At 50.6% G+C, this 15645-nt stretch overlaps 7 protein-coding genes across 7 annotated transcripts; 2 read left to right on the top strand and 5 right to left on the bottom strand.

Annotated features, from left to right (window-relative positions):
* Positions 1–693: 693 nt before the first annotated feature.
* Positions 694–3074, bottom strand: BDV14DRAFT_204038 (uncharacterized protein; the record flags this gene model as incomplete). The annotated part of the gene is made up of 4 exons (XM_073774428.1): positions 694–2067; positions 2182–2840; positions 2937–2947; positions 2995–3074. The coding sequence occupies 4 exons, from the start codon at positions 3072–3074 to the stop codon at positions 694–696; spliced, it is 2124 nt and encodes a 707-aa protein (XP_073624154.1).
* A 23-nt stretch (positions 3075–3097) lies between these two features.
* On the bottom strand, positions 3098–5157 carry BDV14DRAFT_204037 (sugar porter family MFS transporter; the record flags this gene model as incomplete). The annotated part of the gene is made up of 7 exons (XM_073774427.1): positions 3098–3256; positions 3325–3451; positions 3524–3620; positions 3678–3983; positions 4048–4581; positions 4629–4880; positions 4932–5157. The coding sequence occupies 7 exons, from the start codon at positions 5155–5157 to the stop codon at positions 3098–3100; spliced, it is 1701 nt and encodes a 566-aa protein (XP_073624153.1).
* Positions 5158–5569: 412 nt separating this feature from the next.
* BDV14DRAFT_181076 lies at positions 5570–7289 on the bottom strand. The gene has a single exon (XM_073770003.1). It carries the CDS (start codon positions 7257–7259, stop codon positions 5721–5723), a length of 1539 nt encoding a protein of 512 aa, XP_073624152.1. The 5' UTR covers positions 7260–7289; the 3' UTR covers positions 5570–5720.
* Positions 7290–7810: 521 nt separating this feature from the next.
* Positions 7811–9747, bottom strand: BDV14DRAFT_192461 (alpha/beta-hydrolase; the record flags this gene model as incomplete). The annotated part of the gene is made up of 7 exons (XM_073771644.1): positions 7811–8142; positions 8199–8417; positions 8475–8772; positions 8839–8954; positions 9007–9321; positions 9374–9458; positions 9526–9747. The coding sequence occupies 7 exons, from the start codon at positions 9745–9747 to the stop codon at positions 7811–7813; spliced, it is 1587 nt and encodes a 528-aa protein (XP_073624151.1).
* Positions 9748–11504: 1757 nt separating this feature from the next.
* Positions 11505–12337, top strand: BDV14DRAFT_204034 (alpha/beta-hydrolase; the record flags this gene model as incomplete). Its single annotated transcript, XM_073774426.1, has 3 exons — positions 11505–11934; positions 11999–12087; positions 12143–12337. 3 exons carry the CDS (start codon positions 11505–11507, stop codon positions 12335–12337), a joined length of 714 nt encoding a protein of 237 aa, XP_073624150.1.
* Positions 12338–13149: 812 nt separating this feature from the next.
* Positions 13150–13726, top strand: BDV14DRAFT_181075 (uncharacterized protein). Its single transcript, XM_073770002.1, has 2 exons — positions 13150–13627; positions 13686–13726. The coding sequence occupies exon 1, from the start codon at positions 13166–13168 to the stop codon at positions 13379–13381; it is 216 nt and encodes a 71-aa protein (XP_073624149.1). The 5' UTR covers positions 13150–13165; the 3' UTR covers positions 13382–13627; positions 13686–13726.
* Positions 13150–15236, bottom strand: BDV14DRAFT_211256 (Zn(II)2Cys6 transcription factor; the record flags this gene model as incomplete). Its single annotated transcript, XM_073776057.1, has 6 exons — positions 13150–13627; positions 13686–13892; positions 13962–14799; positions 14883–15048; positions 15114–15117; positions 15188–15236. The coding sequence occupies 6 exons, from the start codon at positions 15234–15236 to the stop codon at positions 13569–13571; spliced, it is 1323 nt and encodes a 440-aa protein (XP_073624148.1). The 3' UTR covers positions 13150–13568.
* Positions 15237–15645: the final 409 nt, after the last annotated feature.

Genomic DNA, 15645 nt, shown 5'->3' with positions numbered 1-15645 from the left:
TGTTTGAGGAGTCGAAGGAAAACCTACCTAAAAACATACGATCGCGCATCGGCCTTGGCCATGGCACCTCAGGTCATTATCGACGGTCTTTCGTCTCTTTCTCTGAATTGTATTAAGCGGTGTCTACCGGTTTGTGGATGCCTATTTGTATACTGAAGATCGACAGTTCTGTGGGGCATCAGATCGAGTACATTGTCAGCACAGACGAATTGAACGTGACAATTCGAGCTTGCCAGATACCCGTCCAACTCGCTGGAGGTTCACTAAAGCAAGGGACAACAGGAAGGTCAAGCGACCCAGACAAAGGAGCTAGCGACCTCAAGGCAGAAGTTTATGGGAGCTTGGCTAAAGAGGAGAAGTTTGCTGGCGGCGACGAGGAGACGCACCGTGGTCCGGCCGTGAGGAGGAGGGTGATTTCAATGGAGGATCTTGGACGATTGTGTGGCAGGGACTGTGTACTCTGACTAGAAAATGCGAACTGGAATCTACTGTTTGTAATGGATTGAACGTACCTGGTCCGAGATACAACGATAAGCATGCCCTGCGCCTAGCCCACTTAGGGCTAACTCCGATGCTACTGCAGGGCTAATCCAACTAAACCTGACTATCGATTGGCGCACGATATCCGGAACCTCTTAGAATGAAGGGACCCGGGCGAGACCTGAGCGGCCTGTGGACCCTTGATCAGGTAAATTAAGTAGACTCATAATCGTCGGTCCAACGTCTCACATCACGCGCCATGTGGTCGTCGTAGGGAAGATGTAGGAGAATGTGGTGGCCTACACAAGCATTAGCCATCAACCGGACGCGATTATGCTCCCGACGAACTCGTTCACGCACGAGTCGGGCTTCGGCCGTTGAGAGAGGCCACGGAGTGGTCTCTTTCAGGACGAGATCCACCAGCTCCAGAGGCAGGCGAGTATTCAATTTCATGGCGTCGCGAGCCGCATCAACCCACCAGTCATGTTGCTGTGGCGGGACATTCCGCGTCGAGCAAATACGGTAGTGGGGATCGACTAAGCGAAGCTTGACAAGGGTCAAGCTTCCGGGCCGAGTGGCGTCCTCGAGGCGAAAGGGCTCGTGCTTGGATCGCATTGTATTCGGCCAACTGAGTAGGCGACCTGTTATCAGGGGGACAGAACCGAAGGTGTGCCGGGCGCGAGGCGGCGTCTCTTCGAATGTGCCCCAGTCGTCAACATCGAAGACGGTTGCTAGTGCCTCGGGAACCTTGCACTCGACCTCAGAGGCGTGGATCTTATCCTCGTGCTCGAAGGAGATGCGAGGCTGGGTAATGTTGTTGGTTTCCACCGAGTACAGGGCTGTAGCTGCAATACGATCATTACGGTGGCCTTCAGTGTGGAAGTGCGAGTCGCCAAGAGAAGTCGGGTTGTCTGGTGTAAGCTCAATACGGGAGATTTCAACGACGACCTGGAGTCCCTGTTTTTGGAATGTCTCCTCCAGGTGAACGGGGGTATAATCATGGTGCAAGGGATCTGGGAAATTCTCAACCCTCTGCGGATGTATTGCATTCCCTGTGAGCTGCCCCCGACGCCATTGCTGATAGTAAAATGAAATACCGGGCTCTGGGTGATCAAACCAGGCTAGTCGAGTTCTTTTGCGTCGTACACGCCGATTGATCCCCTTTGGCGCATCCCGAGTTTCTGGCGTTAGCTCGTCCAAGAGATTGTCTACGAGACGTGGCTTTGGTTTGGCCTGCTTCCATTTTGGCGGCTCAGGGCCGGTGATGTATTGAAGGGCGTCTAAACGCCTAGCATCCCACTCTTCATAGGTAGAGTAGAAGTCATCCCAGCGAGGGAAAGGGTTGATCCACTTGAATGGTACCGGTTTTTGGTAGTCGTGAATCTCGCAGCCATACGTAAGGATGCGTGGTGGGCGACGACCTCGTGTGTTGGCGTGAAACAAGACCTCATTCCATGAGGACACAGAAGAGGTCATGAGGCTCTCGAGTTGCCTGTACAAAGTCTGGTTATGGTCTGGGTGGAGATTGTTCACATACGACGTAATGCGAACGTCGCAGGCCTTGTCGTCGCTAGAGACAAACTCAACCTCGCAAGGAAGCCATTGGAATTGATTTGATTAGCAGCTTTCTGGGCCAAATCCTTTACGAGGAGACAACCATTCTGTTCGTCTGTTCAGTTTATGAACGGGGTGAAACGGAACCTCATCGGCGACTTGACCTTTCATTTCCCACAAGTTCACCAAGTTGACTCGTCCACCGCTGACCAGCACAGGAGTGCGATCGAAGATAAGGGGAAACAGAGAAGGATCCACCACTGGCGAGTCATGATCCTTCTGGCTCCCCAAGCTGGCAATCTGGCTTGAGAGGTCTTCCAGGGATATACCATCTCCCACCTGTGACGACTTGGATACATCCGCCTCACACACAGCCGAGGAACAATCAAACACCAGCACGCTACCCGTCTCCTGCCACTGCCTCGCCTTATCCGCTAATTCAGCATGGCACCATTCCCACACAGCCGAAGTAATAAGGAACCCTTCAGGACCCTCAGTGGCCTCTCGATACCACTCTACAAGCTGATCCTCGTCTAGAGCCAGGATCGCTATATCCCAACCGCGCCTTTCAGTGATAGATTGTATTAGTCGGAGCATGGCCATTTCCGTCTTCGTCACGCGGAGGGCATGCCGGTAGTCGACTAGGCCGTGCGGGAAACGGAACGCGGACGGGAGTTCGAAATTCAGAGGGATATTGTTGAATCCAGGGACGTGCAGTGGCCCGTCGCCCGCGTTGGTAAGTGTTGTCACGTTAGAGAGTGGTGAAGCAACCTCGTCTAGTAAAGGAAGTGGTAACCGATATCCATCTTAAATAAGTTCATTAGACTGTTGGAGTAAGTTGAGTCACACTCTAGCTAGGCAGGTAACGGCACTAACCTAGGTAGCAGCACAGCCGGTCTTACCTAGGTCTTCGCTAGCCAGTCACCACATTACTGCACATCGATAGAATAGGGAAGATACCATGGGTCCCATGCCAGTTTCCAGAACAAGCTGCCAGTAAGGTAGACTGCTCCTTCCACCATAACACTATACCCAGGCATGACGAACTCAACACCATTCTACATCACCCAACAACCTCCTCATGCTCCTCCCCATCCTTCTTCAAATCCTCATCGTCATCAACAACCGGCGTCCCCCTTAACTGCCCCTCAATCCGCTTAATACGCTTCTTCTCCTCGTGCGCGGCTGTATCGCCGAAGATAAGGTCCATATCTTCGAGAGTCTGCATTACAATCAAGAGATGTTAGTACTCTTCATTAATGCGGATGTTTGGGTATGTAGGACGCATACCTTCCCCCTGGTCTCGGGAATAAAGAAGAATGTGAATGCGAGCGCAAGCAGGCAAAATGCCGCGAAGAATATGTATGTGCCCCAGGAGATGGAGTCGAGCATGTCGGGGGTGACGAGGCCGATTATACTAGTGAACACAATCAGTGGTTAGTGTGTGCTTGATTGGTAGGTGTGGTAAGACGACGTGGATTGAACTTACAAGTTACACATCCACGTAGCAGACGTTGTAATCGAAATCGCCTTGGACCGAATAGAGAGATTAAATATCTCAGACGGGAGGACCCAGCCAATTGGTGCTATGCACAGTCAGTACCATCCGTCCATATTCACGGAAAAGGTATGGCAACACTTACCAAAACTATAAGAAAAATTCACATCATAAATATAAATAAACGCTATCCCCGCCCACCCTGCAGCCTTATGATTTACAATCCCACTTCCATAAGCCCCCAGAATCCCGCCAACAATAACAAGCGAGATACATGTCCCCGTAGCGCCCGCCATAAGGAGAACTCGCCGACCAACTTTGTCAATGAAGAATAGAGCGGGAAGGGTACTTAGGCAGTTTATTATTCCGTAGACGCCTGTTGCGAGGAGGGAGGTTGTGTTTCCGTCTAGGCCAAGCTGGGCGAAGACTGTGGGGGCGTAGTAGATTATTGCTGCAAACTATTAGTTAAATAGGGCTCTATGGGGGAGATGGAGAGAAGAGCAGGTGGGGCGCACCGTTGCATCCCATAAACTGCTGGAAGAACATAACGCAGCATCCAATTGCCAATCTCTTGAAGCGAGCCCATGTAGTAAGGAAAGACATATACTGTGCAGCATGCAGCCTGAAGCCAGACAGATTCGGGAACTTCTCCCTGGCAAAGCTATTCTCAAGCATAATGCTTGCCCGAATCTCAAGATACTCGTTCTGCAGGGGGAGACTGTCTCTTACTTGTCTTCGTAGTCTGGACAATGCAGATAGCGCCTCGTCGTCGCGCTCCTTCATCAGTAGCCATCTAGGCGAGTCTGGGAAGAAGAGCATGCCAATGCCGAGTATCACGGCCGGTAGAATTTGGATTGCGAGCGGAAGGCGCCAGGATGCTTCAGATTGAGCTGTGCATCCATCGATGGGGACATCGTTGTAAGGGTCGAAGGTGGGTGTGTCGGCTGTTCCACCTGTATAGGGTGTGTTCGGAGCGCAGCGAGTACCGCCGATGTAATTCGTGCCGTAATCGATCCAGTAACTTATCAGGATACCGAGGGTGACAGACACTGAATCCGTCAGCTAACTTTCGATTGTGGTAGATGTACAAACGAACACTGCTGAACAACAACAAGCCCGCCCCGAATCTCCGGAATAGACACCTCGGAAATATACAAGGGAACAACCATAGTCAGCATTCCAACAGCCAACCCCGCGATCGCTCTACCAGCAAAGATCATAGGGACATTCATTCCAGCGGCCTGGATAGCGGAGCCAACCACGAAGACAATAACGGCCACGTTCATCGATACTTTACGGCCGAGTCGATCGGCAATGGGTCCGTTGATGAGGGATCCGAACCATGCAGCTATATAACGGTTAGCCCTAATCCGAGGTTCTGAAGATTGGTAGTACTCACCCAGCAAGAGCGTCGAAACAAACCACCCCTTGAACCCGCTATCCGAGAAGATACGAGGGAATCGAGCAGCGAAGGACTCCATTGTAATCACACCGCTGATAACACCCTGATCATAACCGAAGAGTAGACCACCGAGGGTAGAGAATGAAGCGACGGCACATAAGTATGGGTTTTGAAAGACCAAGGCAAAGCCACCCTTTGGCGGGCTATCCGTTGTGGAAGCCATGACTGCAGGATACAAAATATGCCGATCCCTGCTGTATATGGTCTTCAACCGCAGCAGCTGAAGAATGGGCAGGGTAGAGTCGTCAGAGCAGACTACCCCAGGTTATATATCAAATGCAGGCCTCCGAGACAGCGGGTGACGGCAAGAAGCTTAAATGAACCACTGACTCGACAGACGGGACGGACGAGAGTAGCCCGCGTGATGAAGGAAGAAAGCAGGGTAGAACAGGATTATAAGTAATATCGGCGCAGTGTAACCCGACCTACATTCGGACAAGTTCCGATGTTGCGTGTCGATCCCCCATGCTCCTCCCCGTGCCCCCGCACCTCCGCATTCCGGCGTTGACTTTACCCCGTAGGTATGTCGTGAAAAAATCATGGCGAAGTGAGGTGAATATGATGAATATAGTTACCTCAATATACAATATCGTCTGTAAATTAGCAAGATAAACAAATTCTATAGCAACTATATACAGACTTATGTACAACTCTTTGGAGGAAAATATACAAGAACTCGCTAAGCGCATAACGGCAAGCCGATGTACCCCCCGGCCGGAAAATGCCTCATACACTCTCCGTGCCAAGCGTCTTCCCCGACGCCTCACTCGCCAATACATTCTTCACGTCGGGTGCAACATGAATCTGCCAATCCTTCGTCCAGTCGCGCGGCCCATACGCCTTGGTCCATGGAACCAGCACTGACTCGCGATAGGTAGGGTGGGTCAGGGTCTGAGCGAGTAATCCTGTTGGCTGGGAAGTCATAACATAGAAGATGAACTCCTGTATCCGACGGGCATACTGCGTGACGCCCTCGTGCGCGGCTATAGTCGCGCCAGTCGCCCAGCCGAGCAGCAGGGGTTGAATAACAGGTGCATCGGTGCAGCTGGGATGACTCGTTCCCAGACTGGTCATGAACCACGCTGCGCCGGTTCGTTCCAGACATTTCTGCGCGAGGTCCTTGACGACGTCGAAGTGCGGCCGGCCCATGAAGAGACTGATCTTGCGGCTCCAGCTATGCGAGTGGATGATGAGGAGTGGGATCGATATATCATCGTTCAACGGCCCACTTGACTTGCCGGGATCAAGTACGACACATCCGGCAATCGGCATCGGTGGACTTGGAGCACCAAGACAAGCGCGCAACGCACCCGTCGCACCGTAAGAATGGCCAGCCAATATAACCCGATTCATATCCAACCACCCCCACCATCTAGCAAGATGCGTTCCCTCCCCCCTTGCATTCCGTCGAAAAACACTATCTCCCTGCCCATTATCCAATTTCCGCAACACCTCAATCGTCTCTTCAATCTCCGCCTGCCTGAAACAAAGCTGCGCCTGCTGCAGACTCGGCTTATCAAGCGGCGGATCATGGTCCAAATGCTGCGTCGAAAAGTGCAGAACACTCGGTAAACTGCGGACTCCAGCGCCCGGCCGCCGATCGCCACCGTAGACTGTCCCTCGACGCCCAACGCCTCGCTTCACTGTACTCCCTGGTCCACTCCCATCGCGATGCTCAATCGCAGCAACAACATACCCCCTCGACGCAAGTTCACCACAAAGCTGTGTATAGTCCGTCCTTGACGCAGCCATCCCATGACTAAACACGATAACCGGATACCGCGGCAAGGAGGCCTCATTGTTCGCTGGATTCGTCTCGATATTATCGCCCAGTTGTTCAGTACTCCCCGGCTTGATCCGTACAGTATTTTTTCCAGGTTCCCTTAAGTCCTCTGAAATCCTCGGATCCCGTAACGGGATATCCACATCCGCAGGAATGAACAGACTCCCGACAAGCGCCCAAAGCAAGAATGCAAAGACATGGTCGAAAACCCAATTCGAGACATTCGCGAGCCGCGCGAACCCCTCGCCTCGTAATCTCGCAGGTTCAATAAGCCATCTGTGTCGCTCTTTTGTTGACTCTGCGTGCGGATCGGCGGGATAGTAGAGGGTGAAGAGGACGGTGTCGAGTTGGAACGCGGGTTCGCCGCAGCTGCGGTGCGTCGCTGTGTTGACTAGGCGGCCATCGCATGGCGCTTCTATGTCGACGGCGCCGACCCGGTATGGGCCTGTGTAGGATGGAAGCTCGTGGGAGAGGAACCCCATTGCGGGTTGTGGTGCTGACGGAAGAAAGGGACATTGAAGCTTTTTTGGCGGAAGATAAGCATGATGTCATGCACGTATCGGATGCTTCCGTGGTCACGTGTGTTTCGGATGTCCGTCGTGGTACCACTGTATAGAACGGGAGTAAGTTATTCGGTTTTATTGGCACAAGCTGCATGTGAATTATCAAAGGGGACTTTATGTTCTTCTCCTTCCTTTAGTTTTGAAGCCTAGGTTTCTGCAACTATATTACTAAGATACATTGGAGTCTCCGTTATATATAATCCCACAAGGAAGATCGTCCAGGCCGGTTTGGAACGAACCTCCCACCAACTTCTAAAAAAAACAAGGGTAATCTCGGGAAAGTCTTGTGCATCAATGATGAGGAACTCATTTACACAAGCAACAGGTTAACACAAGAAACAGGATAATGTACGTTGGCCTAAAAGCTGACTACTTTGGGCTGCCTTTATACAACACGATACGAGATACTGTACAAGGGTTGTGATTCACAAAGCCATTATCATTTTTCTCAAAACAAATGGCCCCTATACTTAAGCATTATACGGAAATCTCGCAGAACTATTCCAACATGCCTCCTCAACATAATCACCAGTAACATTCTTGACAGGAACACCGAGTCCAAACTCCAAAATCGCACCCCCATCAGTACCATTAGGGTTGAAAAGCGGCCAGTTCGTAACAGAGCTAACACTTGCCGGGTCCTTAAGGAACGAAAGAATAGCATCTTGCATTGTTTCAGAGGTGTCAATCTCAAGCTGGGAAACGGGGCCTGCGTCCTTCCTATATGTACCGAAGATCATGAGCAGGTCGCTCCAGTGGAATGCGCCTAGCCAGGGGACGGGGCTGATGTTTGTGAAGTTGCCTGCAAAGAATGCATTAGTCTACTGAGGAACAGGTAGAGGAACAAGGAATACTTACCTCCGTAGAAGTAGCGGTACGTATCGAGACCCGCGTTGTACCGCAGCACACTCTCCTTGTAGTTCGTACATGTCCAAGCCAGAGAATCCGCAACCGATTCAGTTAAGTTGCCCTCAGTAGGTAATTCAGTGGCAGTGTTTGAGCGGATCGCTGGGCCTTTGGCGACTTGGCCGGTTACGTAGCGCTCAGTTTCATTCGAGAAGATGTATTTCTCATCGGCTATCACAGCAGTCAGTTATCGTTCTCAAGAAAGTTGCAGCGAATTCAGGTACATACGAATATACAAATTAAACGCAATAGACGGCGTCTTGTTCCAATTGTTCACGGTTTCTTCAATCTGTACGAACGAGACCCGCTGCATGCAATTGAACTCGGCTCTAGAGTCGTTGCCGTAGTTGCACCCCAGAGCCTTTGCGAGGTAATCGAAGTTCGTGTACGGATCAGGTGTCTCTGTCAGATCGACGCGGACATTTGGAGGCTGCGACAAGATGCCGAATTTGTTGACTAGGGGATTCTCGGGCCAGGCGAGGGTGTACATATGCGTCAACGCGGAACCTTGAGATTGGCCCCATAGCTATTTGAAGTGCAATATTAGTATCGGCCCAGCTCCCCAAGCTCAAATACCTGGCGATGAGCCTACCATGATATTATCGCGATCTCCTCCAAAATTCTCAATGTTCTTGTGCACCCACTCAACGGCTGCACGTACGTCAAGCAGAGTAAGCGAATTTGTTTTCAAGGCCCGAGACATGGGGTCTAGCATTCTAATCAGCGATAAATTCCTTATTGACTTTGACCAATGACCCACTTCCGAAGATATTGGCCCGATAGTTTATCGTAACCACGATATGCTCCTGTGACCGCGAAACCCAGTCACTGGGCAGTTGTGATGGAATATTGACACCTCCAGTGATACCACCGCCACCAGTGACGAACAAGGCGACTGGTAGCTTAGAGTGCTCGTTTGCATCTGCTGGTGTCCAGATGGCGAGAGAAAGACAATCCTCTGCCGAGCCCCAAGCGACGGCGGCAGCATTGAGAGGCTCGCCGATGTTGATGGTAGGGTTTGGAGGCTGGTATTGGTTCCATATACTGTCGGATCCAGCGACGAATTGGGGACACGCTGGTTCATGTTAGGAAAAGTGTTCAAGTATGGACGTTTGGTTGGAACTTACAGGGTCCGAAAAATGTCGAGTCTATCTTTTCGTCTGATTTCTGAGGATAGACCGGGGGCATCCAGCGGAGCTTCCCAACCGGGGGCTGTGCGAGCATTCAAAGTTAACTTCAATTTAGTCTACGCCAATCAAGGGTTGTGGTGTGAAGATACCTCTGCAAATGGAACGCGCAAGAACTGGCGAACATTAGGATAAGTATCATTGAGTAACCCAACGAACGTGCCTGTCTCTGTGGTCACAGTGAGATTGCCCCAATCTGACAGCGTCCGGGGAACTTGCCAGGAGAGATCGGCAAAGTAAGGATCGAACTGGGCGCCAACGGCCGACACTGCCAGTTGCAGGGCAAGCAGCCCGGAAAGGATTGACTTGTGCATGCTTATATCCTCCCTAAGACAACTCCGAGGGCGTAATTCCTGGTGTGCAGATAGGAAAGGTACTTCCCTGGCTGGTGGACTACGGAGCTGGGGTAGGGGTTGAGTTACTACTTTAGCTACCCCAGCTCCGGCTTTTCCGTGCTGAAAACATCGTCATCTCCTTTCTTTATACGGGGTCGTGGGGAAAGGGACCCACGCCAAACCGTTAGATACAAGGCTAATTACCGGGAAATTAGTTGGAGTCATTTCACCGAATCCAGCCTCTGTAGCCACCCAATCCAGTACCAGCCACTGCCACCTCCAAGCGAGAAGAGTGCGGAGATAAAGACAGTAGGTCTTAACTGCTTCAGTAGCTGAAGCCGAATTTAATCAGAAAGTTCGGTTTTAAGGTCTTAAACGGGAGGGAAGTGGGTTATCCACTGTTATTCATGATTAGAGGTTACTAGGACCGAGATCGGCGTATGAGGATAACCCTGGCTTGTTAGTTGTTACAGGTTTCTCACGTTGGAGAGTCCGCGTCACTGGCCAAGCCACAGATGTCAGTTAGCTTCTTTGACGGTCCGATTAATGTGACGTTTTACATCTCGGTTTGATGCTCGGACACCGACTATTTGAGCCGTATGGCCAGCTGGAGCTCGAGTAGATACATCCCCCTCACAAGGCCTCTGTATCAATCCTCTTTGAATCGATATTGCCAGCATTAAAGTTATCAGCAGTCTTGTAGCCTAAGTTCGCACAGCAACATATGTGGGTCTAGTAAATGACACTCGGATATTCCGATGTCCAACGTCTCGGACATTTTCCGTATGCAAAAGCACTAGCTAAGCTTTTCCGACCCACTGGATGCAAGAGACCCTGTGTGAGATATGCGTCCTGACGTCGCCTGCAGCAACTACTCACTTCATGGCTCAGACCCAACAATGCAGTTTGCGGTCTTTGGTCCTCTTTGATCTCGATTCGCCTTTGAGTTCCTGTCTGCCGGACCCCTAACAACTGGCGGAACGTCGTCAAGGAATCGGTGGATCTTCTTCCTGCATACACCGAAGCAAGCTCGCCCGAAGACTGTCTCTGTCCGTTCGGGACTCGAGTCCACGCCACTCGGTGCTCTAAGGTCCGTGTGTTTATATTCACCGATGGTGGTGCAAAGGTTTCTGATGCCCCCTCAGCTACTTAGCACCTACCGTTTTACCGCTTGAATGTTATTGCCCATTGACATGACTGTGGCTTACAGAATATCACCTCCAGCGTCTTGAACCTGAAGCACGCTGTGAACCTTACCACTCCAGGAGCGCAAAAAAAAGGGTCTATACCCGGTAGGTACTACCATCACATATGGAGCTAATATAACCAATTAACCCATGGTCAAACGATTTAAGCAATATATCAACTATATCTTCTGGGCCCTTCATCTGGTATAGAGCATATCTTATCTTGATCCGAGCGACATCCGAACGAAGCTGACGTATACATATCTCCGCAGCGTCCCCACAACCCGTACATCAATCTGACTTGTTTAAGCATGGTGCCCCTTTCTTGGCGTCGCCTCCGTTTCAGGTACCGGGGGCTTACGTATACTACTACAGTATCATTGCAGACGCTGTTTAGATCCCGAAATGGAAAAAACCGCCGAGTACCCTTGTCACATGAGGGAGTATAGAGCAGACAATATGCTCTTATAGGCGACTATAGTGCCTTATTTCAAAGGGATGTAGAAAGTAAATATATCTGTCAAGCTTCATCTTCCTCTACTGGCCATCATGCGCTTCTCGACCCTTACTCTCGTCGCCACTCTGAGCACGCTCACGCCCGTCCAGGCCACGCTTACCAATAGTACCGACTGCGCCGACATCCATTTCATGCTAGCGCGCGGAACGACAGAGTCATACCCCGGAACGCCATATTCACTGGCTGAACTCGTTGCCGCAAACACCTCGCTTAGTTCGAATTATGAGAACATCATTTATCCCGCCGTTGATGAGACATCATCGGACAGTTACTTTGCCGGAAGAGTGGCTGTCGGTAAACAGGTTACTGCATATGTCGATTCTTGTCCCGATAGCAAGATTATTGTCTTGTCGTACTCCCAGGGTGCGATGATTGTGGGCGATGCGCTTGCTGGTGGTGGTGGGAATGTTACCCTGGGAAATGCCACGGAGCCGGGTATTAGTGAGAGGGTTGGGCGGAGTAGTAAGTCAAATGCCAAAACTTACAGACCAGAGAATATCCTTCGAACTGAATCGCTTCTGCCTAGTCATTGCGAACGTCTACTTCGGTAACCCGCGCCATGTCCCCGGGGAACCTTACGACTTTGGTACTACTGGTGCCGGAAAGGTCACTGGGGTAAGCTAAGCCATACTTTCTATGCGACGCGATATAGGCTAACATATCTACTTAGAAATACCCCCGTCTACCATACCAGATAGCGAATCTTGACGTCTACCGCGATGTCAGCGCTGACTGGTGCAACGTCGGGGACGGAGTCTGTTCGCCATCCGAAGGTGCCGATTCTCTTTCGTTGCATATGGCATATGCCAAGGACTACGATGATGTCGCGGCTGGATGGGTTCTGGAAAAGATCAATGGCTTTTAAAGCGGCGCAGGGCAGCGTATTGGGAAATGTTAGGTGGATGAAGACTCAGCCTGCTTTTCCTCGCTCTCTCATCGTCGAACACCCACTGTGAAAGTTTACTGCGGTATTGTGTTGAGAACTCACTAAGTCTTCTCTACATATTCCTTCTCCAGATCACAGGATATCATTAGTAAAGTGTTATACAATATGTGACGTCTGCATATAGTCAGAATAGAATCAACGATGCGCGACTAAAAGCAAGGTCTATCAACATGCAAACCACGGTACACTCAACGGTCATGCCCATCTATCCACAGGAACCTCTTGAATAATCGATCCATAGCGCCGGAAACATTACGCGGGAATACCCCAATGGCAGATGAACCTCAAACTCAGGCCAAGTCGAGGTATGGTAGCTTCAGCCACGAAAGGATCGAGATCGATGGCATGCAACGGTCTATGATGCTACGATTATCTTAGTATTTTTTTTGGGTATAAAGAGTCTCAGTCATGCCCCTGGTCTGTAAGACTACTCCGTCTAACAATCAATGCGTTGACAGCAACATCTCCACTACACAATCAGACCTTTACCGACGAATCCCAGCCCGCTAAGAGTCTTTAATGATGGTGGGTATTCCTCGTTCGAGTTGCTCCAGACAGTCCGAATACTTGAGAAGACATCTAACGATGATTTTAGGACAAGAAAGCACAGCTCATGCGTCATCTCGTACGTCCACTCCCATCACCTTCATTCCTCCCTGTCCACATCTAGCTCTTGCAAAGCAGCAAAATTCCAGTTAGGCATCGCTAACATCACTCAAATAATCACAGGACGCCGACTCCGATGAAATGACCTCCAAAGACGAAGTGATGCGCGTCTTCAAGCAGCACGGTATCTCCGACCAAGATGCCAAGAAGGCCTTCGAGAAGGTCGATATCGATAATGATGATGAGATGCCGCGGTCCGGTACGTACATGTATTTCTCTTCGGTTTGTAATCGAAGATGGTTGACGAAAGTTTGTTTATGGAAGTGGTCAACAAGGTCGTTGATGCTTTGGGAATGAATATGAGGTAGGGTTTTCAGAGAAGCTTCAAGCGGGCGTATCATCGTTGGGCTCCGTTCCCAAAGGGTCTCAAGCCCGTTTTGCTATAGTTTTAGGATGCAACCGAAATATCACTGCTCTAATTCCTGAGTTCCCCTTGTAATTGCGTTTGTCTGTCTTTTGTATAGAAGCCGAGGTGTGTTTCGATTCAATCGAGAATCCCCCATAGCCTGGTCTTCACAGCTAGTGAAGGTATGTACTTTGCGGCTGGGCAAAGACTGCACATCAGTCGAGAAGTTCTCCTGCCCAGACCAGTAATACGTACCATAAAATATCGGGTTCACGGCCACTACTAAGGCTCCGTCCACAAGGTCCGAAGAGAGGCAAATTGAGGCGATCGCATAGGCATGATGGCGTATCCGCCCTAGTGACTCACTGTCCTCTGATGGTGGCACCGGAGTTGGGCCTGATACTTCTAGTAGGCATTGGTAGGCTATGATTTTGGCCATGTGGTAGTAGAGGCAACCGGCGGCTGTCTCGGTCTGTTAGCGATGATATTCATCAAACCTCCAATTCTTCCACAATTCAAGGCGGGCCATACCTGCTGAAGGAGCGCAGAACCACACACTAGATAAGTCTTCCTCTTTGGAGGTCTTATGATTTAGATAGGCGCCCCGGACATGAGACGGGAGAGCTGTCCATAACAAATCAATCTCGGAAACCAGACTTTCCAAGGCTGTTCTCTTTGCACTGGACGACTCATTACTTAGGCCTGTTTCCGAGAATCTCACATCGACAACCCTTGCGAGAAGCCAGAGCATCCTCTTGCCAAAATGGTCCTCCACAGGGTCTGACTCATTGGAAGAAGGAATTGGCCATTGGTCAGGAGGCGTCAAAGTCGGCCGCTCATTCCCCAACGCTAAGGCAACATCTTGTCGAGCATAGATCCAGAAGCTAGCATGGTCAAGAGGTGTGCTTTTATGTCTGATATCGTGAGTTTGTATAAGAGTATTAGCACCGTACAAGTGCCGTTGGTAATCAATGCCCGGTTGTTCGAGCAACTCATAGCTCCCTAAAAGGATGGTAGCGGCTAACAGAAGATCGCGCTGAGTGTCCTGGTTGCTAAGCTCCCTAATTAGTAGGCGTAGACTCTCGCCGTAGAATCGTGAAGCGATAGGCTCCCAAACAAACTTGGCTTGGCTAAGGCTCATTTGCCTTGCCGAGAGCGCGCATATAGCGTGCATGAGGAGCGGGAAATCCATCGAGTACTTTACTACCTCATTCTGGTACGTTTGAGAGCGGTCAAAAATGTCCATCCAGATCCCAATCCCCTTTTGATAGATCTTCAAAAGGCCGACGGTCTCCGCTGTCAAAATATCGCTCGGTGTCGAATGAGGATGCACGGTAATCACGCTGGATGGCTGATTCTCACTGAGTACCTGTTAGAAGGCCTCATATGTTGATTCGGGGATAAGGATGTCTTGTAATCCTTGTGGGTGTGGTTCTGTGATCCCCCCCCTACTGGAGCGTTGTGGACTGACCCTTTGTCGACAGTTGCATTGGTAGATTGATTTGACCATACTTCTGCTACGATGAAGTTCGGACGCTTGCAATCGAGATTTCTTCGACTACAGTAGCCACAGGGTCCTTTTTCATCGCATTTGATTCGGCGTTTGCGGCAGTTTTGACTGTAAATACCTAGTCAGCAAGAGGAGAGTCGTTATCTCGGAGATCCCTTGAATCGAGGTCTCACCATCCTAAACACCGTGGGATGTCAGCGCCAAGTTTGGTATAAAATCTAGACAGATAGCGGGGGTGGGGTCTAACCTGTTCTACGCGGCTTCAGCGTCCGAGAGGCGGACCTAGTAGCCGGCATGTTCGGATTTTAGAAATGGGAGGTGATGTGAATTTGGTCGCATGCGAACGATTATTAAAGCGGTCATTAGGTGCGAACAGGTGGAGTAGCGGGGAAGGTGAAAAGATTCTGGTAAGTCGGACCAATTCCGATGGACGGGAAAGCGCTTTCACGTAGGTATCTCCTCCTGGCCTCTTAATGTACGCGGAAGGCGCAACCACAGGCTGTGCTCCCGTGTAAAGACTCGCTTGTCCCAATTCAAACTTGCAGTCGACTGCCCCAAGGCCCCGAGTATTGCCCTATCCTCACCAGAGATATCAGGCCATGCGCGTCCAGGCGCTGGGGAAGATAAATGATTCATCCTTTGGCGGTTGGGGAGAGGGGAAGCTCTCTCTGTGACTAGAAGCAAGTAAGTCCTCTGACCCGGTAG

This window comes from Aspergillus stella-maris (genome assembly GCF_047715825.1).
Source record: "Aspergillus stella-maris strain CBS 113639 unplaced genomic scaffold BDV14scaffold_68, whole genome shotgun sequence".
Classification (NCBI taxonomy): domain Eukaryota; kingdom Fungi; phylum Ascomycota; class Eurotiomycetes; order Eurotiales; family Aspergillaceae; genus Aspergillus; species Aspergillus stella-maris.
This window is presented reverse-complemented; position numbering and strand designations above follow the sequence as displayed.

Excerpts from the sequence above, each read along its gene's own strand:
- BDV14DRAFT_181076 (XM_073770003.1), bottom strand. The coding sequence starts at position 7,259 with ATGGGGTTCCTCTCCCACGAGCTTCCATCCTACACAGGCCCATACCGG.
- BDV14DRAFT_181075 (XM_073770002.1), top strand. The coding sequence starts at position 13,166 with ATGACCTCCAAAGACGAAGTGATGCGCGTCTTCAAGCAGCACGGTATC.